Below are 22,317 nucleotides of genomic sequence, written 5' to 3' on the forward strand. Positions count from 1 at the left end.
ATCTGACAATGTTTTGAATATACAATACCATCAACTGAAATCCTGTCTGCTAATCAGATGCATTTGTTTTGTGCTGCGGGTCTCAGTGATACTACAAAACTGCTCCTTCGTGGGACATTTATGATCTTAAAAACAAGCTCTATCACCCATTAACAATGCAAAGTTATCAGCAATCTGCTATTAAATTCAGTCCAGAGAAACACCCTTATTGTTTACATTACACAATACATTGCCTTTTATAGGAGACATATATAGCATCCTGCTTTGCTTTGCTTTTCATTAGTTAGAATAGGTGGCTCATGCTCTCTTTCATACCTTGACTGAACACATCTGGTTTTGCAGTTACTCTATACTTCAAGTTAGCCTGAGAAACAAAGTAGTAAAAGATTATATATGTTCCCAATTGACCCAGATATTAAGAACAGTCCACGGGAAAATTCAGCCAACAAAATCTCCCCAGAAGCACCCCAGAAATCTCTTTCCTGGTCTACAGGTATTCTGCCATCTAGGTTAACAAATTCTTCCAATCCCATTCAGAAAAACGAGGAAATATGACATCTTGGTTCCAAAAAGTTAGTTTCTTGGAGTGCATAGTACAGTGGTGGCGAACTGCAAAGTTGGAATTGATTGATTGAACTTTTTAGTCCCACTCAGCCTGTCGTTACTACTGCAGCCACGCCCACCCAATGGGCCACATCCACCCAGCACCCGGTGATGCATAAGTGGGTTTTGGATTGCAGTTTGGGCACTCGGTCTCTAAAAGGTTCGCCATCACTGGCATAGTAGAATTATAAAGATGATTTCAGTAAGCACAGGAATGAAGTTGTTTAACCTCCTGGGACCATAATATTTATCTCATATTTACAACTCCAGTTGTAAATTGTATTATACAGGAATATATATTCTGCTAAATGTATTGGTCCAAACTGCAAATTACAGAAAAGAAATCATTTTGTTTCTACAACCTCTGCATAACGTCTAATATAACTTAGTATCGCTTGTATATTACTATATTTCACATCTTCTTCCCCATCTTATGTTTGGCTTTGTCAATGATAGAAAGGGAAAGGTGGCATTGGGGTATGTGCTAAATTCTGGGGAAAGGGTGACATAGCTCCTTTCAATGGCACTAACTTTGCATTTCCATTTGAAACCAAATTTAAAATGCTATAAGGTAAATGTGACGAATCTGACACAGGACATTCTTGAGATGGTTGTCTACTGTCCAGTTCCCTCCAACAAAGGAACCTTCCCGACCACCCAGGTGCAGTCTTAAATCTGCTCTCCAATTGCTCTGAACATTAAGAAGTGCTTCCAGCTACACTGTCTCCTTAGCCGAGGGAATCTAGTCTGATCATCTGGGGCATCAGAAAACAAGTCTTTGCCCTCAGCACTGCTCTTTTCCTTTCCTTGAGAAATTTGTTTTCCACAAACCTGACTAACTGCACTGGTCTTCTCTCCAGACAGCCTTATAATCTTCAACAAATCTTTTCTTCCTCTCTTATATCCAGAGTGAATGGGGTGATTCTGTTCGGAAGTTCTGTCCTCCCTTTTCAACCTTGTCAATAATAATTGCTGGAGTTGTGAGGGGGGAAACAAGTACGTACTGGACTTCACCTCATAATTTTGAGTGTTCCATAATAAAATAAAGTTATACAAGTGCTATTTAAAAGATTACCCATTGCAAATCTACTTGAATGAAGCTACTACAAGGCTTTTTTCTATACAGAGGGTTAATAGAAGCGTCATTACCCAGTGATTGCTGTTCAAGACATCCGTCTCACACACAACCCATCCACATAAAAAAGAACTGTATTATGGTGAAGTATTCTTTCCATTTCTTTTGATCAGCACTGTTGCTTATGTAACTAAAATATCAACCATACACAACAAAGAAGCAAAAGTGGAAAAGGAAATACTATCATGGGGGAAGGAAAACAACAATAAAGGATGTGCAGGCTGGCTGATTACTGAAACCGATAATGAAAAAATGAGGGGAAATGGAATGGGGTACTAGGAGTTCTGAACAGAAACGCACCATGCTGCATTGTTTAAAAAGCAATACAAATGATGCATCTGTGTGTTTTGTATAAGCTATAAATTAATCTTCATGGAAATCTCAATGAGAGTTATGATGTTTATATTTAATTCTGACAAGGTTTTCCTAGGACATGAAGTTGGTTCTTTATCCTTGCTGTGAGGGAAGAATGTTCATAATCAGATGACTAAGGCATTAAAGCAAGCTAGACTTAGCTAGATAATACCCGCCCCCTCCCCAACCTAATCTAGCCCCATTGTTCATGCTGATTCACACAATAATCATATGGCAAAGATCTGACTGGGTTACAGTAAAAAATGTGTGGTCTGTGGAGGTGCTGAAACCCCAAAGTCTTCTCAGACAACACATTGTTTTCAAATTCCCTTTACTTTACTTACTCATTTTGCCGCACACATCTCCTGATTTCCCCTGTCCCCCTCTCCCAATTCTACTTCCCTTTCTGACTCCCAAAAATCATCCCAACTGATTCTGCAGAAGACATTCCCCATTTTTAATTAGCAACAGCAGGAGAGGAAGTGAGCATGTATAGCAAGAGAGAGAATTTCTGTTCCTGCTGCTCTCAGTGAATAATTAGAAAGAAAAGACAGAAATAGGTTTGTGAGCTGGAGATGGTTTGAAGAACTGTGGAGGGCACAAAGATTTTTAAAAACCTGCCAATCATTTTATTAATTTTATAACACTTCCTGTATGCATGTTTGATCTATTATATCTGTTCATTTAAAAAAAAACATGCATTTGTAATATAAGTTTACTGGGCAAAAGTTTGGTCCCAAAAGCCAGGCTAGAAAACCACTAAATAGGATAAAAAAATGAGGCTGCAGTACAAACCTGTGTAGATAACATTAACGGGGATCACACCATCCCTAGTTAATATACCAATTTAATTTATTATAAATGTAATAGAAAAGTGTAGCATCAATCAACAGGTCTGAAATACAAGTACTTAGGAGCAATAATCACAGCTTGTCCTCTGTAATTAATATCATTGTACTAGCTCTGGAAAATGAATGGGGTGAATGCATAATGTACTGTGATGTTAAGGAAATAGATTAATTGGAGCTGTCTCGTATGTTCAGGTTCTGGGCAAAAAAAAATTGTCAGAGTCAGAATTATAAGCAAAATGCTATAATAAGGAAATATGTGACAAGGAACTATGAATTCTTGATGACATAAAAACAGTGTTCCGGATTCAAAGGACATAGTGAAGTAGATGTTAACAATCTGTAACCCTAAGAAGAAATACATGTGCTTTTTGAGTCTACAGGGATGCTTGCTTACCATATAGCATGCCACCATAGGTAACATGTGCAACTAGCAATCCATGAAATCTCATTTTTGGCCTGAAGTTTTGATAATAGTCCTGATGGAATATTATTTGGATCTCTAAAGCAAAGCACTCATTCCACCAGGATTCACAGCTATCTCAATCACCACCAAGGACTAAAGGTGCATACAGCTAAGCCTTGCTGCTACAACAGCAATATTATTTGTTGCAAATGAATGTTTGTCCCTATGCTGCCTTTTTTCTGGTCATGATCAACACTTTGATACATATTCAGGTAACTATTCTTAGAGGAATATTGATTCTACAGTTCCTCACCCTGCATGATAATTATGTTTACAGTACAGTACATACTATTGAGTCTGTATTTTGTTTCTTTTTATGTGTCAAGAGGCGTAACATATTTATGCCCAATACTAATACTATTTGGAGGACAGATTAAAACTTTCTTGTTCTTCCAACATTGCTATACATCTACACAGATATATGACATATTTCAGAATTATTTGTATACCAATAGAACAGATCTGCTTACCACATATCACCCAATTAAAATAAATTAGGTCTCCTAAACAGTAACCATTTCATTTACAATGAGCAATGCTTGGCCACCAGAATCTATTGACAGAATAACTACTAATTCTGGATTAAACCAGAAAGTAATATTATTATCACATTGCATGGAGGAGGGCAAGACTGAACTGTGGTTGTGTACGAATAGAACAAATGCCTCCCTGCCTCCTACATTATAAGCTCTAGGATTTAATATATCAAAATGTTCTATTACCAAGATCCTATTGCCATTGGTTCAAGCAAAAAGTAATATGCAGGTCTTTTTTCTGTTTTCCACATTTGGGGTATAGAAGAGGAGAAGAAGGAAGAGGTAGAAGAAGAAGAGGAGGAATGGGGAGTAAAAGACTGTTAATTCTGTTTTTAGGCTAAAAAGATTTCTTTTTGAACTGTTTTTCTTACTGGAATCAGGAACATATATAGGAATCTTCTAGACCCCACATCCCATTTCTCAAATGGTCAAAAAAATCACAGGGGTAACACTCTGAAAAACTGACCAGAAGAGGAAGGAAAAAACCTCCTTTGTCCAGGCTTGTGCTCAAATTTGTACCTAATATTTACATGGAATCTTGATTTGGGGGTAAGAATTAGTTGGTGCAGAGAACAGCTTATGCTTATTCATTTTTCTTGAATAATACCCAAGTTTCTGAATTTACAGGAAAGGGTCCATGCTTTATTTAATAAACCATAAATGAATGAGTGCATATATCAATTGGCTGGTTTCATATATTGTGCTAAACCATAAATTATTGTTTACTGACCTCAGTAAGTAACACAAACAAGTAAAACATATTATGACTTAGCACAATATGTGAGTGAAGCCAACATGTAAGCATTTTTAAAACAAAAACAAATAAACATAAAAACAGGAAGGATTGATTGAGCCATGATATTCTTGCCTAATCATCCTCTGCATATTAAAAACAAAGGTCTAAAGTAGTGAGTCTCTTGAAATAATCAAATAATGTTGTAGATAGTACCAGTAGGCTTCCCACTTTTTACTTTTTTACTACCAAGCATAAGGATGATCAAGATGATTGACAGCTATCTTCCAATAGTATTGGCACATCCCTATTTCACATGTGAGGTCTAGAATTGAATAGGCCAAGATATTCTATGCCTAATAATGTCTTTGGAGAACCATATGCCCAAGCTCAATAAAAGGGCCCAGTCTTCTCTTCAGATATAATTCCCAATATTTATATGAGGAATGCAATATATCAAAAGCACATTGATGAGATCAGATATTAATCTCAAATAGCTGTCAGAATAAATTCTATCAACATAAGCCTTATCATTTATATGCTCCTATATCTCAAAGGGACTATTCATGACTACAGAAATATTATTTATAATTGTCCCTTCAAATCCTAGATGAAATCTACTAATTCAGCTCATGTCAGTGGTTCTCAACTGGCAGAGTTTGGCCAGATTCTAAGGCAGTCTTGTTTATTACCAAAGAAAAGAACCAGGTTAGGTATTCTTATGGCTCACTAGATGTTCTCTACCTTCCTGCTTTTTCAGATATATCTAGGCATTCTGCAAATAAGATCATTTGTCCATCTAGCATTATTATTCATCCACATTCACAGGGGACATGTAGGGTTCCAGTCAGGGGTCTTTACTCTTTTCTATCTCTCAAATACATTCAAGTAGAAAAACTTCATTCAAGTAGATTGAGCCTATCTATATGCAAGACATGTGCTCTGCCACAGAAGTTGGCCCCTTTCCACTGGGATGTAGAGAATTTCTAGTGGAGGACCGAGAAAAGAGGTTTATAATGGTGGCAGGTGGGAAAATTGATGAAGGGAATGGGGAGGACAAAATTATTTGTGTAAACATTTAAAAAAAGAAAGAAATTAAAAGCAGAAATTCTTCAAAGAGGCATGAAAAACTCTATCAATCTTATGGCCTTGGAAGCTACGAAATAGCTTGAAGTATGACTGTATACTATAGATTGCTAGAGCTGCAGAACAGAAAAGTCTGGAGGTTAGGAGGCAAAAGGAAAAACAGATATATATTAAAAAAGGAAGAAACATTGTAAAATCAGTGCGTTTCTTATCAAAATCTCATTGCAATTGTGTCTCAACTAAAATCACACTGTAGTTCCAAATAATGTATCAAAAAATTAATCTGGGTTGTTTCTATTGTTTCCTTGTTGTTTCATCAACATGATGTTAACAAAACAAAGACTTGTGTCTTATATTGCTTTTAGCCCTGTCCTGGAATTCTGCTCTAAATCTTGATAACCCTCTCATAGAACCACAAGCCCCATGTTTCCTCAGATGTACGTCATAACAATTGTGCTATTGATTGAATAGTGTATTCTACACATTTTCATAATTCTGTTGAAAAGATGGGCATGAGGTTAACAGTATATTATCTTTTTTTAAGGTCATCTTCTAATACAATATAAAAAATAGCCAACATCTCTTTGATGCAAGAACATTCATGGGTAATCTTGGGCCTTGAATATCTATTAATAAAATAGTTATCACAAATATTTTCCTTTAACAACCAACCGAGTCCTGAATTCCCACCAGAAAAAATGGTAATATTGAATAGCCAGAATCTGTTCATCTCTTATTAAGAAGTTGCAGCTGTCATTTTATTAAGTTTACACAGCAACCAAAATTGGTCTAAAAAGAAATGAATGAAGGAAACAGACTTCATTCATATTTCATATAGCTCTGCTTGACAGTTGTGGAGTGAAAAGAAAACAAGAAAAGGATATCTAGAACTAACAATAAATTAGCCTGATCTGCTCAAATCCTTCATTTCTTACTTTCTACCATTGCAATTTATAGATTCACATAGATGGTGGGGAGAATATTATTCAGTACAATTACAAGAGGCAAGCATTCATACATTTCCTTTTTTTTTTTTTTGCAAGTCTCCATATCTAAAGCTAGATTCTTAGATATAAGTACTTAGTTATAATGTATTTCCTGATCATAATGGCAAGTTCATACAAACTTTTCAGGCCAGAGCACAGAAGGGGGGGGATACCATGAACTCCCCCCCCCAAATTAGCCAGCTTCAAAAGCTTTACCAAGATTTATCAAGCGCCAGGTTGAAAACCAAATAATTTGAGAGGTTCCAAACACTGGTGATAGTCTGGCAGCTGGATTTCTAAACTAAGCAGGTACTATCATTACAAGGCATTTAGAAATGGAAAGCCTGTTAAAACAAAACCTAAAAATTAAAAACTGCATGTCCAGCATATCCCAGAAGGAAAGGCAGTCCATGTTTTAAAATGCCTTATATTTGGATTTTGAAAAAACACCATACAGGAGAGCCCTATTGGTTCCTAGGTTATTATTTAAACTATGGCTCTTTTCTTTGCACTTTCTTCTGATTTTTACCAATAAAGAGACCACGTAGAGCTCCCTGAGAGGTTTTCACTGCTGTCTTTACACAAAACATTACTTCTGGTGGACATTAGTTTACAGGCATACTGCCGAAGGGAAAAACTGATGCCTCTCTACTTCAGAGCACCCTGGAACAGGTTCTCCCAAGAAATTTAACACTTCTCTTCAGCAGCTCTCTCAGGACTGCTGCTAAGGGATGCTATGCATCCAAAAGAAGCTGCAAAAGATGCAGCTCCTCTCCTCTTGGCTGTTATTGACTCTTCATATAACTATAGGCAGGAGAGCTCTTGAGGGGTCCGATTGAAACTTTCTTTCTATTAATACACCAGCATCACCAGAGCTACACAAAAGCAGGCTCAGAAAGAAAGTGGGTGCCAAACAGGGACATCAATACATTTAGACCATTGAGAAGCTCACATCAAGATTTCTCTTTCAGGTTCTGTGCAGCCCTTTAATTTCTCCACTGACTGGGGCTGATGTATACTATAAAAAGCCATCTCTCCTAGCAATCTCTCAAGATTCTGTGGTATTGCTAACCGAGAAACTAAAGAAATGAGGATGAAGGAAAGAATATCAGGCACTAGGCAGGCTGCCTGAGTTGTTGCTTGGTGGCTGGCAAAAGCAAGCATGAGCTGGCCAGGAGGCTCTCAGCCAGATAGAGAGCTGAGATTGAGACAGCATGGGCATGTGGGCAAGTGAAGCACTGAAGTACAACTAGCTGCTATATGCATATATTTCCGACGCATAAGGCTGTGCTGCGGCATCTTGAGTGTATATTATACGCAGAGGTTTTTCCAGCCTGGCAAGATGGTAGGTCGGTAGGTCTAATGGACTGGCAGCAGCAGATCATTATCTAGCAGCAGACTTGCCTTCTTGGAATACCTGTTTTCCTTTGGTTCCTGGAGTATGGGTTTTCCCTTTTGGTCCTTTTCTGAGCATACCTGGTGACACGGGAATATCTCCCAATAGACCTAAAGCCTGAGCCCTGGATGGAGCTTTGGGAGAAGACTGAGCCCATGGAGGAAATGTGGTCCCGGGCCTATGCGGTCGAGATGGTGATGGGCTTTCCTTTCTGGATAGGCTTTTGGGGGAAGCACTGAGGTTTCGTGGAGGGAGAACAGGGCTTCTAGCTGGAAGATGGGAGGCTTTCCTTGGGCTGCTCTTCAAGGAAGGTGTAACAGGAGTCGGGGTTGCTTTCATCCGGGGATCACCAGATATATTCCCACATGGGCTTTGCCCCTGAATCCTGCAAGAAGAAAACATGGAGGAAGAGCAATGTTTTGTAACCAGGTCACAACAGGTATCTTGCTCTAAAACTTTACAACATCACATGACAGAAACAAATAGTCTGTAACAGGTTAAAAGTAAACATATGGTGGCCAAGTGCTACCACACACCACAACAAACAAGAGGACAAGTTAGGCTATCAACATACTCAGTCACAAGATTTTATAACTAAGTCCTAATGCATTTTTTTTTTTTTTTTTGCAGTACCAACTTCATATGTAACAATAGCAAGGCTATCTCTTTCATCATGTATCTTGTGGGAGTTGAACAATGTACCCAAGCCCTGATGCACAGATGTATGGTTCTTTCTCCTTCAACAAAAGAGAACAAAATACTGACATGGCAGTATTCAAAGTGATATCAAAATAGCAACATGCATGCAGAGATATCATCATAGAAATACAAAAAATACTAGGCTTTTGGATTCTAATGTCTATTGTTAGTGTGTGATTCACATTTACACTATGACATGGTTATGTATATTTTGTCATTCTTGCCTTCTCTGTGGATACCCATATTTGGATATGTTTATGCAGTGCTTGCTTCAGCCAAGATGTTATTTGCATGGTAGAGGTGAGATGCTGGTTATGTTTTTGCAGGAACAACATTACCTTTGCTGAAAGTCACATAAACCAAGCATATAAGCCACTTGTGTTAAAGAAGCAAACACTACATACGGAGCATTTAAAGGTAGAAAATTTCCATTAATATACTGGTTTCTTTTATTTTCTAATTGACTGCCTTGTAAAGTATATATTATTTGGAAGAAAGACAGGATACACATTAAATGAACAAGAAATAGATTTTTCTTTCCTTGTTGGAAGGGCATAATAACTAAGGTAGACTGTCAATCAGTTATAATAATAATTGATAGATATTGATCTTTGTCTGGGAATTCTTTCTCTTACTCATACTTAATACAGGCACTCCTCAATTTACAAGTACAATTGGGGCCAGAATTTGGATGTTGAGCAAAGTGTCAAGGCTGCTAACATCGGATGTTCTTGCTTGACGATATATGAAGAAGCAGATATTCTCTATTTAATCTGTGTATTACTTCTAGAGCTAAAGTTAGATAGTGTTGGAAGGGAGGGGGGAAAGAATGTACTTGGGAAATAGTTAGCCATAACAATATGAGCCGAGGTGGCGCAGCAGTTAGAGTGCAGTACTGCAGGCCACTTTAGCTGACTGTGTTCAGCAGGTCAGCGGTTCAAATCTCACCGGCTCAAGGTTGACTCAGCCTTCCATCCTTCCGGGGTAAGTAAAATGAGGACCCAGATTGTTGGGGGCAATGTAAATATATATATACATTGCTTACTAGTGTACACCGCTTAGAGAGTGCTTGCACTTAAAGTGGTATATAAGTTTCATAAATAAATAAATAAATAAATTTCAGTACAGTATTTCTCAAGGTTAGTTGTAACCAGAGGAGATACGGGAGGGAGAGTTCACACTTCAAACTAATTGGAGAACGTGATTGATGACTGTTAAATGAAGGAGTGAGTTATGCTTTGTTACGGGTGATTAGGGGGAGGAGATTTCAGATTTTGGCTTCATTATGTACATGCCGAAGCTATGTAGCAAGTAAAAAGATTCTTTAAGGAAAACAATGCCTCAAAGTTCTTTGAAGAGCTTCTACTTTCGGAACCATGACACAAACCAGCTGTTAAGTGAAATGTGCACATGACCACTTAGCTCAGACATCAAACTCATGACATCACGTGACATCACGCGACGTATCAGAGCTTTTTCTCCATTGCCAGCAATAGGGTGGGCGCGGTTTCCTCATGACGCATCCGGCCTGTGGGCTGGCAGTTCGACACCCCTGACTTAGCTCAACAATTGCAATCCCAGCTCTCCCAGCTGAGATTGTTAAGCAATTGCTCAGGTCATTAAACAGAGCACTGGGGATAAGAGCACATGATTTGGAGAAGGGACCTTCCAAACTTATCACCCGAGCTATCGGGTTCATTAGTTTTACTAGCCTAGGAAAGTTAAAAAAACAGTGAACAAAATATTCTGTTAGAAATCTTTCTAGCTTTCAGAATGGTGGCGTTTCCTTGAAAGAGGCTAGCGAATGTCATCGTTCTGAAAGCTAGAAATATTTTGGCATTCAGTAGCTTTCCAGTGCTCTTCCATGGAAGACAACACTTCTGCCAGGCTACAGAAACGAGGCATGGATCTTTGGGAACTGAGCCCTGTTTCTGCAATCCAGCAGAGGGGCTGAGCTCCACTTGGCAGGCAACTCTTTCAGCCAGTCCTCAGAGATGAGAGGGAGTTTTCTCCAGCAGGCAGCAAGAACTTGAAATCTTCCCTGAAAGTTTCCCCATTGTCTTTCTGGGGAAGCCAGTAAAAAAGATTGCAAATGGTGCTCACATGATTGCAGGGTGCTTGGAAACTGATCATAATTGTGAACAGGTTGCCAAGTGCCTGAATTGTCATTTGAGGCTGTAGTAACTTCAACTGGTAGTTAAATGACCAGTTGTAAGTTGAGGGCTACCTATAAGGAAAGTAAGCATTAGAGAATGTAGATGCAGCTACGTACTATAACTAAAATAATAAAAGTCATAGACAGTTGATATGTATGTCAGAATTGTTACCCACAACTTTATATATAGGAACCTCTAATATACAATATTAAGCTTGAAAAAATCTCCAGTAGGGAATACTAAACTAGGAGGGCATAAAATAGGCTTACCCCTTTCACTGTAATTCCTGTGTACAATGTCCTTTTTATATCTTTTATTTCTAAACACTCCTAAAGAATTTTGTTGTTCTGGTTTTAAAATCTGGTTTTAAAAAGTTTCCATGACCCCAATGGAATCTGTCTTAAATGCAAACATACCAACTTTCACTTAATTTTGAAGGCGAAGCCATGGAATGTTTAGGAAGACTCTGTAGGTAGCCTATTTTAAAATTATTGTCTAACATCATAGCAAGATTAATCTGGAAAAAGGGGCCAATTACAGTCTAGTGCACAGGTCGGCAACCTGAGGCTCCGGAGCCGCATGCGGCTCTTTGAGCCTTCCCCTGTGGCTCCCAGCCTCCTCTGCCTTTGCAGAGAGAGACAGAGACAGAGAGAGGCAATTGCGCTTCCCTACTTCTCTCTCTCTCTCTCTCTCTCTCTCTCTCTCTCTCTCTCTCTCTCTCTCTCTCTCTCTGTGTATGTGTGTGTAAAAGAGAGTGCACTCACAGTGTTCTCCGAGGAGCTGAAAAGCTTACTGGGCGGAGCTCCTCCCTTTGCTGCGTCTCTACAGGAAGCAGGAAGGGCAGGAGAGAGCTAGCTAGCCCAGCTAGGCTGACTCAGGAATTCTGGGAGTTGCTAAGTCATAAAAGAGACGAGGTTGCTTACCCCTGAGCTTGTTGGACAACAGCTTGAAGCTTGCCAGGTGAGCAGCAGATAGGAGGGGGGGAGAAAGAGAGAGAGAGAGAGAGAGAGAGAGAGAGAGAGAGAGAAGAGAGAAAGAGAGAGGGAGGAGAAGAGAGAGAGAGAGAGAGAAGAAAGAGAGAGAGAAAGAAAGAGAGTGGGGGAAGAGGAGTGGCAGACCAAGGGCAGATAGAGAGGGAGGGAGGGAGGGAGAGAGACAGAGAGACAGAGAGACCCTTTTGACATCTAAAATGAAGATAACACTGCATATATCCTTTTTTTACCTGTGTGTATATGCAATTTTATTCTCTTAAAGCATTCTCTTGGTGATCATTGTTTTAATAGTATGGATATTCCCAAGAGTGATATTTTTACTTTTATTTTTAATGTGTGTGTGTATATATACACACACGCACACACACACATACACAAACACACACACACCTATAATAAAGGTAAAAAAGGATATATGCGGTGTTATCTTCATTTTAGATATCAAAAGGGTTTTGCGGCTCCCGGTATTTTGTTTTTGGTGGGAAACGGGTCCAAGTGGCTCTTTGAGTGTTTTGGGTTGCCTACCCCTGGTCTACTGTATAGGCTGAGTAAATATAAAGAAGGCGCTGAGGAGATAGCAAGAACAGAAGTAATTGCAATAGTGGTGAATATCTGTAGCTCAGGTGTAAGATGAGGGTGAAGGTTTGTTCTTTGAGCTTGTGGGTTGGTTTCTGAACGTTTCATTACCAGTGCTGTTAGCACTGACACTGACATCCCCTAAACTTCCCTGAAGATGTTACCTAGCCTGGTAATGAAACATTCAGAAACCAACTCACAAGCTCGGAGAACGAACCTTCACCCTCACAAAAGTAACTCTCTAAATCCAATCGCTTGCTGAGTCAGAAAGAAGTACTGCATACCTGATGGACCCAGATGCATCACCGGTACTTCTACTTGGTCCTGCTGGTGGAAGGGCTGAAGTGCTTCCATATTTTAGTTCTAACACAGGCGGCTTTACAGGTACAATGGGGCGAGGGATTCTGCTCCTTATATTTAAGCTTCTCTCCTCCATCTTTACCAGGGAAATTCTCTCCTGATTTCCAATCTTCCTTGGGGTGAAATCATCTGAATCATGAGTATCTTCCTCAGAACCAGTGGCTGACAAGGTTTCTGAAACCCGCTGCCTCTCATCACTAGAAGAAGCAGAAGATGACACTCCAGAAGCTAACCTTAACAGATGGCTTTGTCTTTTCTCCATCACCAGGCGGGCCAAATCCTGCTGTTTCAGTCTCTTGTATAGCCTTTCTTTCCCAGAGTGTGAGGCTGAAACATCTGATCCAGTGTCTTCTTCAGACAGCAACACAGGAATCCGGCTTCTATACCTTACATTCAGTGTTTTTTTGGAAGTTTCTGCTAGAATATGTGGAAGCAACTCTGCTTGTCTAAGGGATTCATTTGCAAGGGTTTTATTATCAAGGCCAGGTTCTTCTGAAATCAACTTACTATCTTCTTCCACATCTGATTCGGGAATAAGTTTGCTCTTAAGTTCTAGCTCTTCTTCTTCTTCTCCTCCTCCTCCCATTTTAACACCATTCAGGCATACCAGTTCCCCTGCAGCTTCAGAGGTGGTTTCAATATGATTCACTGAGAAAGCACAACTTTCCATCTCTCCTCCTTCCAAGGCTGAATTCACACTCCCATTTTCTATCAGTACCTGATTTTCCTCTAATTCTTCCTCAACAATTACCTCTTCAAACTGCCCTTGATTAGAATATTCCTCATGCCTCATAAGCTGGCCACTGGAAGACATGATGTTTAGATGTGTCTTTTCAGCAATATGGACAAATGTGCGTTCAACTTTCATAAAAGGGGAGGAGGTTGTGGCCACAGACATAGGAGGCTTTGGTTCAGACTTGAGGATGGAAGACAATGTTCCTGGCTCAGATACATCAAGCTGGCTTCCCATAGGCTGAGGTTTCTCACTTTGAGGAGTCAGTGCGGCAAGAGTCCCAAGATCAATATCAGGAGCCAAGTCTGTATTCACAGGAGACTTTTTCAGGTCACCTGGTGAAAAGAGAACTAATGTTTTTGAGCCTTCCTCAAGTTCCAAGTCTCCTTCTGCAGCTGATGCTCGACCCTTGGATTCTTTCTGGTCATCTGCTAAAAGTGTGGATGGAGCACCTTCCTGACTACGCTCAGTACTTTTTTGACTTACTTCACTGCTTGAATCACTTTGCATATCAAATTCTTCCCCTAAATGATCAAGTTCTTCCTCCTCCTCCTCCTCCTCCTCCTCCTCCTCTTCTTCTTCTTCTTCTTCTTTTTCCTCCTTTTCTTTGTATCTGCCATTTGCCACTTGAAGATGAGCATTAGGTGGTTTAAAAGGGGCAGTTAAGACAACATTTGAGAAATCCACTTTTTTTATTCGTTGGAGAATTTTGGATCTTTCCCTGTTTTCTGATACATCCCTTTTGAAATCTTGGTAAGGCAAATTTAAAGGCACCACCCTGGGGAGACCATTCATTTCAAAAGGTTTCAGTGGGAATACCTGGAAAAAGACATACAAAAATATTTGATTATCCAGAATGTTGAAACTACATAAGCAAGAAATTAGCCAGGAGAATTAAAACCACAAATGAATGGAGACCAAGAGCTGGGGACCCTTTCCTACCAGCTTTATATCACTGGGGGGCATCCGTTTGGACCCAGCAGCAAGTAGGGTCAGAGTGGAAAGTGGACCTTATCTCCTTTCACCCCTTCTTAGTCTTATATCTTTCTCTCTCTCTCTCTCTGGGGGAGAAATATTTTCCCTGGACGTGAATGTTACTTATGCAGGGCTTTCAAAAATATGCAGAGATCAAGAATCACAGAATTCCCCTTCTCAGTTTTGTCAAATAACAAGAATTTGTGAAGTTATGTTGGAAGAAAGATTCTGCAGGAAAAATCTGTATTCACCATAATGGCAAATCCCTTACCACATGATATTAATACCCCGCTTTAAAGCCCAAGGGTATCTTCTGGGATGCCTCAAGAACAGTCTGTAGAATTCCCCCTCATTCTTTTTCAGTATTCCATCTTCAGTATCCAGATCTAATACATATAGGAAGAAAGGAGAGGCAACTGCCTCCCATTAATCTGCTGCTGCTGCTGCTGCTGCTAAAAACAAAACCTGTCCTTCACCTCCTACTAGTGTGATGTCTGCTGAACACTCCTAAGAGGTAACAATGCAAAAGGTTATTATTCAGTAAATACCCTAGCAAGGCCCATGGGTCATCCTGTAAACAAGAAAAACATAACTGGAACAGAAAGAAAACCAGTATAAAGAGAATATACACAGTAAAGATAAACATTATATGGTTTCTAGCAACATACAATAGCAGAAGCAGAAGAGGTTATTTAATAAAATAAAAGGAAAGCTGTAGAAAAAAAACAGATGTCCAGGGATAGAAGAAACGTATATGACATTATTTTGAAGTGGAAATACTTTTATTTTAAAAATAAAATTGATGAATATCACATGAAATGAGTAGGAAGCAAATGTTACACAGGAAATCAGAACTACTTTCTGTATAGTTCATTAAGCATGAATTAGACAATAACAAAATTGCTTAATGTAACTGTGATTCTTCAAGTGATCATCTGTGCTTTCACATGTACAGATGATACACTTCTGTAGAAACTTTTTACAGCTACTTTCTACAAAATTTTATGAAAGTGTGCCCTGCATTGCATATGCTTCTAACACTGGCTCCAATTGTACTTTTCATGTCATATTACTGACATGACACTCCAGGAGCTCTAAGTATTTGATAGATGAAGCATCATCCAAAGGAGGTGAATTAATCATATTAATGCATATAACAGATACAAATGTTTTGGAATATACATATATAACACCTTTGGTTAGATGGACAGTTTTAGGATTCAAATATAATAAAATTCTAGTATCTCTAGAAACAATTATATCAGGAAGATATGGAATGGAATGTCTAAAAAAAGATTTTATCCTTCTCATGACCCTAAGGGGAAATTTGACATTAAAAATTGGGAAGATGGTGATGCAGAAAAATTGGATGAAAGGGAGAATACTGACTTTGGACCAATTGATGAGGATGAATTTTTAACATACATTGTGTTAAAATAGATGATAAAAATCATCTATCAGATGTAACTCAGTAGCAATATTTACAGCTGCAACATTTGTTAACATGGTATCAGCAACATTTTCAACTTTTAAAACATCCAAATTACTAGAACTTCTTATATATTTTAAAACTCAAAAACCTATTATTAGTTTATATAGATATTTGTTATCAATAAATGCACTTGATATAAGACATTAAGAGATGAATGAAATAATTAAAGTTCCTATATTACATAAACAATGGAAGAGTGTCTTCTATAGCAAGACAATGGACCTTAAGCTATGATTTATACAACAATAAAATAATATGAGCAGCGTGATGACATAGTGATGAAGATGCTCTCCTCCACCTGGAAGCTTGAGAGTTCAATCCTAAGTAGTGGCAGATGTTTCTCTGTTAGGGTGCAAAGAAAAAATATCTACCGTGAGCCCCACATGGCATCAGGAAGGGCATCTGGCTAATCAACACTCAGCTTCTTCCAGTCATCACAACTCTGTTCTGAATTAAGGGATTACAGGGTCATAAAAAGGAAGGGGTTTTTTATACAACAAAAAATAATATCTAGAATTTATTGGATTTGTATAGAAAAGGATTGTCTATTTTGTTGAAGATGTAATAAGAGCAGTGCTTCTTTAAAACACATGTTTTTACATTGTTCAATACTTATTAGGTTTTGGAAGAAAATAGTGAATTATATAAATGTGACTATGTAAGAAAATTTTCAGAGGATAATATTCTCTTCAATTATATTGTTAGTATATGGAACTGAGGAATGTAAATGGATTTCCCATGCCCTTTTTATAGCTAAACAATTGATATTGCAGCTCTGGAAAAATAAACATATGGCCCTATTTACTCAATGGACTGAAGATCTGTTTATACTTGCTACTAGAGCAGATTGTCTATAGACATGGATTTTGTATAAATAAATATAATGAAATATAAGTCTTATTTATATAAAATACAATAAGTTCAAAAAGATGATAGATAGATAGATAGATAGATAGATAGATAGATAGATAGATAGATAGATAGATAGATAGAACCCTTGCATGCTGTTTGCATTAGATAATTATTTATACAGTTGTAACTGTTTATTAAGAAAACCAAAATCATGGCATCCGGCCCTCTCAATTCCTGGCAAATAGATGGGGAAGAAATGGAGGTAGTGACAGATTTTATTTTCCTGGGCTCCAAGATCACCTTAGATGGGGACTGCAGCCAAGAAATTAAAAGACGCTTGCTCCTGGAGAGGAAAGCTATGGCAAATCTAGACAGCATACTAAAAAGCAGAGACATCACCCTGCCAACAAAAGTGCATATAGGTCCAGGCCATGGTTTTTCCAGTTGCAATGTATGGATGTGAAAGTTGAACCATAAGAAAGGCTGAGCGACAAAGAATTGAGGCCTTTGAACTATGGTGCGGGAGAAGACTCCTGCGAGTCCCTTGGACTGCAAGGCGTTCAAACCAGTCAGTCCTAGAAGAGATCAACCCCGACTGCTCTTTAGAAGGCCAGATCCTGAAGTTGAAACTCAAATACTTTGGCTACCTAATGAGAAGGAAGGACTCACTGGAGAAGGGCCTAATACTGGGAAAGATTGAGGGCAATAGAAGAAGGGGACGACAGAGAATGAGATGGCTGGATGGAGTCACTGAAGCAGTAGGTGTGAACTTAAATGGACTCCAGAAGATGGTAGAGGACAGGAAGACCTGGAGGAATGTTGTCCATGGGGTTGCGATGGGTCGGACACGACTTCGCAATTAACAACAACAACTGTTTATTGTTGTAATGAGATAGTTTGTTTTTTTGTATTTTTTCACTTATTTTTAAGCATATGGCTTTTTAAATTAATATATCACTGTATTTTGTTCAATTTGATTTCTTTTCTCTCATTATTTTAAAAACAAAACTTTAAGTATGAATGTGCTCTTGAATTATATAAAATATTTGGAATCTGTGGTATACTGTATAAGAATTATGCAAATACTGTACATAGCAGATAGCAAATAGTATAATAATTCAATGTGAGACAAACAGTGTTCTTCCAAAGATAGCATCTTTGGTTATCAACCTGAACTTACTTTCTTTGAATGAACTGACACTTTATCAGTGCAATGGAAAGACTAATTATTTATTTAAAAATCTGGCAGAGAGGTGCAATAAAATATGTAGTTTTCAAACATGAATATACAGTGACCACTTGAAAAACATAGATAACAACTAGTTCTCGTATCACATGTACTTGTGATTAATCTTGGGAAATCCCCAGCCAGACAAGGGGGAAGGATCAAGGAAGAAGTTAGCCTTGAGTCTCTGCATAGCCACAAGAGACTTAGGACTGACTCAGACACACACACACACACACACACACACACACACACACACACACACACCCTAAGTTCTGTTTGTTCCCAAAGGAAGGCAAGCAATCTGGGGAGATTCTTCTACTATAGGTAGAAGTCAATAAAGTAGTCAACTTGAACTTTTTACGTGCAAATCTAGTTGCTTGGGGCTGACAATTACCAAATAGAATTTGGAGTTGGGCAAAATGTTTAGCAAAAAAAGTTATATAAAATCTCTCCCTATCCAAAAGATGCTTTGGCTTGAACGATGAAGCATGGTAGATTGATGATAATGCTGTATCACCAGTTTATTTAACTTCAATACTGAACTATATAGAGGGAAGCAATGGAAGAAATCATAGCTGTGGTCAGTTTGTTCTGAGATGTATGTATGTATGTATGTATGTATGTATGTATGTATAATAAAACAGTGGAACCCAACAGTATATTCTATGTTGGTTTTTAATGTTTTTAATATATAGATACATTTAATGTATGTATTAATGCAATGTATAGATACATTTCATATATCTTATGAGAGCAAGATAGGCTTCAAGATAGTTTATAATGTATAAATAAGAAATTTGCTTATTTTGTAATGTTTAATTGTTCATAAATAAATAAGATATAAACATCTTATATATTATATATTATACTTAATATTATAAATAAAAGTTGTTCATCAGCTCACAATAGAGTAATTCTGTCTAAATACAGTGAGCAAAATAAAGGTAATCCTCATTTACCAATTGCCTCTTTTAGCAATTGTTCTCAGTTATGACAGTGATGAAAAAGTAACTTTATGACTTCATAGGTCTGCAAAGCAGAGGACAGCTGAAGTAAGCACAGCTGTTTCACTTAGAGACTGCTTTGCTTAATTATGCCAGTCCTAATTATGATCACTAAGTGAGGACTACCTGTACTGCAATGACATTAGAACATTTTTGATGTATGCCAATTGGTGTACATTCAAGTGACAATAAAGTTGTTGTTGTTGTTGTTATTTTTCTTGAGTCCTAGATTATTAAAAAAACATCTTTGGATTCAATGTCTGACAGGACAATGGGCTAGTACACCCCTTTGATCCTGTTGTACGTAATAAAGTAAACATGTTTCTCAATGCCATCAGTGCAACCACCTGTCAACTATATCTCTGTCCCTCTGAGTTGGTGTAAGCTCCAGGACAGCGATTGCCAGGTGGGTTCAGGCAGTAATAAATTCTTCATTGCAAGAGGAGACATTCCTTGGGCCTTTCAAGGAAGCCCTGATTTGCCCCTTCCTTAAAAGACCATTGCTTGATCCCACTTGTCTGGACAATTTTTGTCCAATTTCCCATCTTCCCTTTCTAGGGAAGATGATAGGAAAGATGTGGCTTGGCAGCTTCAGAGGGTCCTGGATGAATCAGATTATCTAGACCCCTTCCAGTCAGGATTCAGGCCTGGTTATGGGACAGAGACAGCATTGGTCGCACTTGTTGATGATCTCTGATGAGAGCAGGATGGGGCTTCCTTGCTCTCCTTATCATCTCAGCAGCCTTCAGTATCACTGTCCATGATATCCTTTTGGGATGGCTATAGGGTTTGGGACTGAGTGGCACAGTCTTCTGCCAGTTTAGCTCCTTTTTCCAAGACCAGTCCAAATCAGTGTTGATAATGTGAGAGAGCCAGCCCATGGCTGCTCCTTTCTGGTATGCCACAAGGCTTGGTACTCTCTCCACTCCTTTTTAACATCTATATGAAGTTGCTGGGCGATGATACGTATCATTAGTTGAGGTATCATTACTATACTGATGATAATCAACTTTATATCTTCATACCTGGTGATTGAAATAAGGCTGTTGTTTCCCTCTCACGGTGTCTGGAAGCTGTGGGGGCCTGTATGGGGGACGGACAATAGACTTTTGTTGAATCAGGGCAGGATTAAATGGCTTTGGGTATATGGAACTTCAAGATCCAATACTTTAACATATTTAGTTCTGGATGGGATTGCACTACCCCAGACACACCCAGTCCTGCTTGAAGAGCATGTGGTAGTCATGGTTAGGAAAGCCTTTGTGTAACTTCATGCTGTGTGCCAGTTGCACCCTTTCCTGGATTGGGAGTCCTAGACACTCAAGCCCTGGTCATTTCACACTTGGATTATTACAAGGGCAACCCTTGACGAGCATTTGTAAGGTACAACTGGTGCAGACTGCAGTGATGTGGGTAATTCTTGAGGCCCTTAGAGTGGCCCAGATTACACACGGCATGGGTCCAGGAACCATTTCACCCCAATAGTACTGGCCTGCTCTACCCATGCCCGCATAAGAGCCATGCTGTGGAAGAGGCACTCTGCGGACCTGGACAGCCAAGGAATTGTGGCTGGCAACATCCAAAAGAAGAATCTTTTGGAACATTGTACCCACTGATTTGAGATTTGCATTCATCCTTTTGACCTTCCATAAGGGCCTCAAGATCTGGCTCTGCCAGCTGGCCTGGGGCCCTAACAGGGATGTATCACACTGGAGATGGTTGATAGATTAAGAGAAGATTTTCCCCTCCCCCCATGCATCCTGCTCCCTTCCTCTTCATCTTTTTAATTATAATTGTTACTGTTATTAGTAATATTTATTTTTTGTGGTTTTCTTGGCTTTTAATATTGTAAACCACCCACAGTCACCTTGAGGCAAGATTCTAAAGCTTCTGAACTGAAGAAGCTTCTTGGATGAGAAATGAAACATTTTCAAGGAAAGCAAAATAAGAAAATCCAGTTGCCTTTTGAAAAGCATCTTTGGGACAACCATGACTGGATGATTGAGAATCTCCATACACACGCTCCAAGGCTATAGAAGACTGGATTTGGCACCAAGGTTACAGAAGACAGTTTAGAGATCATGGATGCTAATATGGCTGCTCTAGGTATTGAACTGGTTGAGAAATATATAATTTAGACTAACTAAAAGGTATGTGTAATGTCAGATTTGTAGCCAGGATTGCTTTTTTCACAAAGGAAGCCCGAAAGGCAAGATGAATTGAACTGAGCGTGCTCAGTGTATTTATCATGGTAGTGACAATTAACTACCAGATGCTCCTCTCCAGGACACATGAGACAGAAGAAATATCCATTCATGGGATGTTAGTTGTTCTCATCTTTAGAGGCATTTCAAAAAGAGAGTTTTGATGGGCCGCAGAAAATTCCACTGAAAGCTTGCTTGGGAAAAAGCAAACCAATTTAGACAACAGAGATATGACAATAAAACAAAAAGCAACAAAATATTAAGTTTTCATAAAGGAGATGAGGATATTAATCCTGTGGCTGTTGAAAAGAAACTGAGGGATGGAAGGGATCTTTCATAAAACTAGATTCCCATATCTGTGATGCACAGATATCATAACAAAAAAGTACATCTTCACATAACATGGATGTTCATTGCCAGATAATATGAGATTGCTCATAAGTTGCATAAGACTACAGCGTTTGAATAAGCTTCAAATTATTTTGGCAGGATTTTGAAGGTCATAATTCAGGCAAAGATACTTAATGTATATTTATACATTTAAAAGACAAAGAATTAAGTAGTTACTGAAATCTACTTGATCAGACTACATGAATAATATTCAGTAATATTCTAAAGCAAAATAAGAACAAATAACAGGATGTACACTCTCTGAAATCCCAGAGTCTCTAGACGCTTGGGGCAGGTAGATCTAACAGGTCTTACCTTCTTGCAGGGAAGAGTAGCAGCGGTAAGCCAAGCAGCAATCTGAGTGCTCTGATCATGACAAAGGACTGGTGACACTGCCCTCCACCTTCTGATCATATTGCAAGCATCTCAAGACCACCCATACCCCCCAAAACCTAACATATGACCTCTAGCATGCATTGGGTCAATAATTTGGGTAAGATTCATGGTTGTCAT

At 38.7% G+C, this 22,317-nt stretch overlaps 1 protein-coding gene across 10 annotated transcripts in view; it reads right to left on the reverse strand.

Annotated features, from left to right (window-relative positions):
- The window catches only part of TTBK1 (tau tubulin kinase 1), a 132,166-nt gene that overhangs the window by 27,881 nt on the left and 81,968 nt on the right, over nucleotides 1–22,317 (reverse strand). For 6 of the 10 annotated variants that reach the window (XM_039324482.1, XM_039324483.1, XM_039324486.1 and 3 more), the window contains 2 exons: nucleotides 12,851–14,478; nucleotides 6,493–8,528 (listed from right to left, as the gene is read on the reverse strand). The exons of the other annotated variants lie outside the window; for them this stretch is intronic. In XM_039324482.1, coding sequence (XP_039180416.1) covers nucleotides 8,132–8,528; nucleotides 12,851–14,478 — 2,025 coding nt within the window. In that variant the 3' untranslated portion in view covers nucleotides 6,493–8,131. Of the gene's footprint in view, nucleotides 1–6,492; nucleotides 8,529–12,850; nucleotides 14,479–22,317 lie in introns of those variants that run through there. 10 annotated transcript variants of the gene reach the window in all.

The sequence above is a fragment of the Crotalus tigris genome, unplaced genomic scaffold (assembly GCF_016545835.1).
Source record: "Crotalus tigris isolate CLP2741 ecotype Arizona unplaced genomic scaffold, ASM1654583v1 scf7180000024302.2721777, whole genome shotgun sequence".
NCBI lineage: Eukaryota > Metazoa > Chordata > Lepidosauria > Squamata > Viperidae > Crotalus > Crotalus tigris.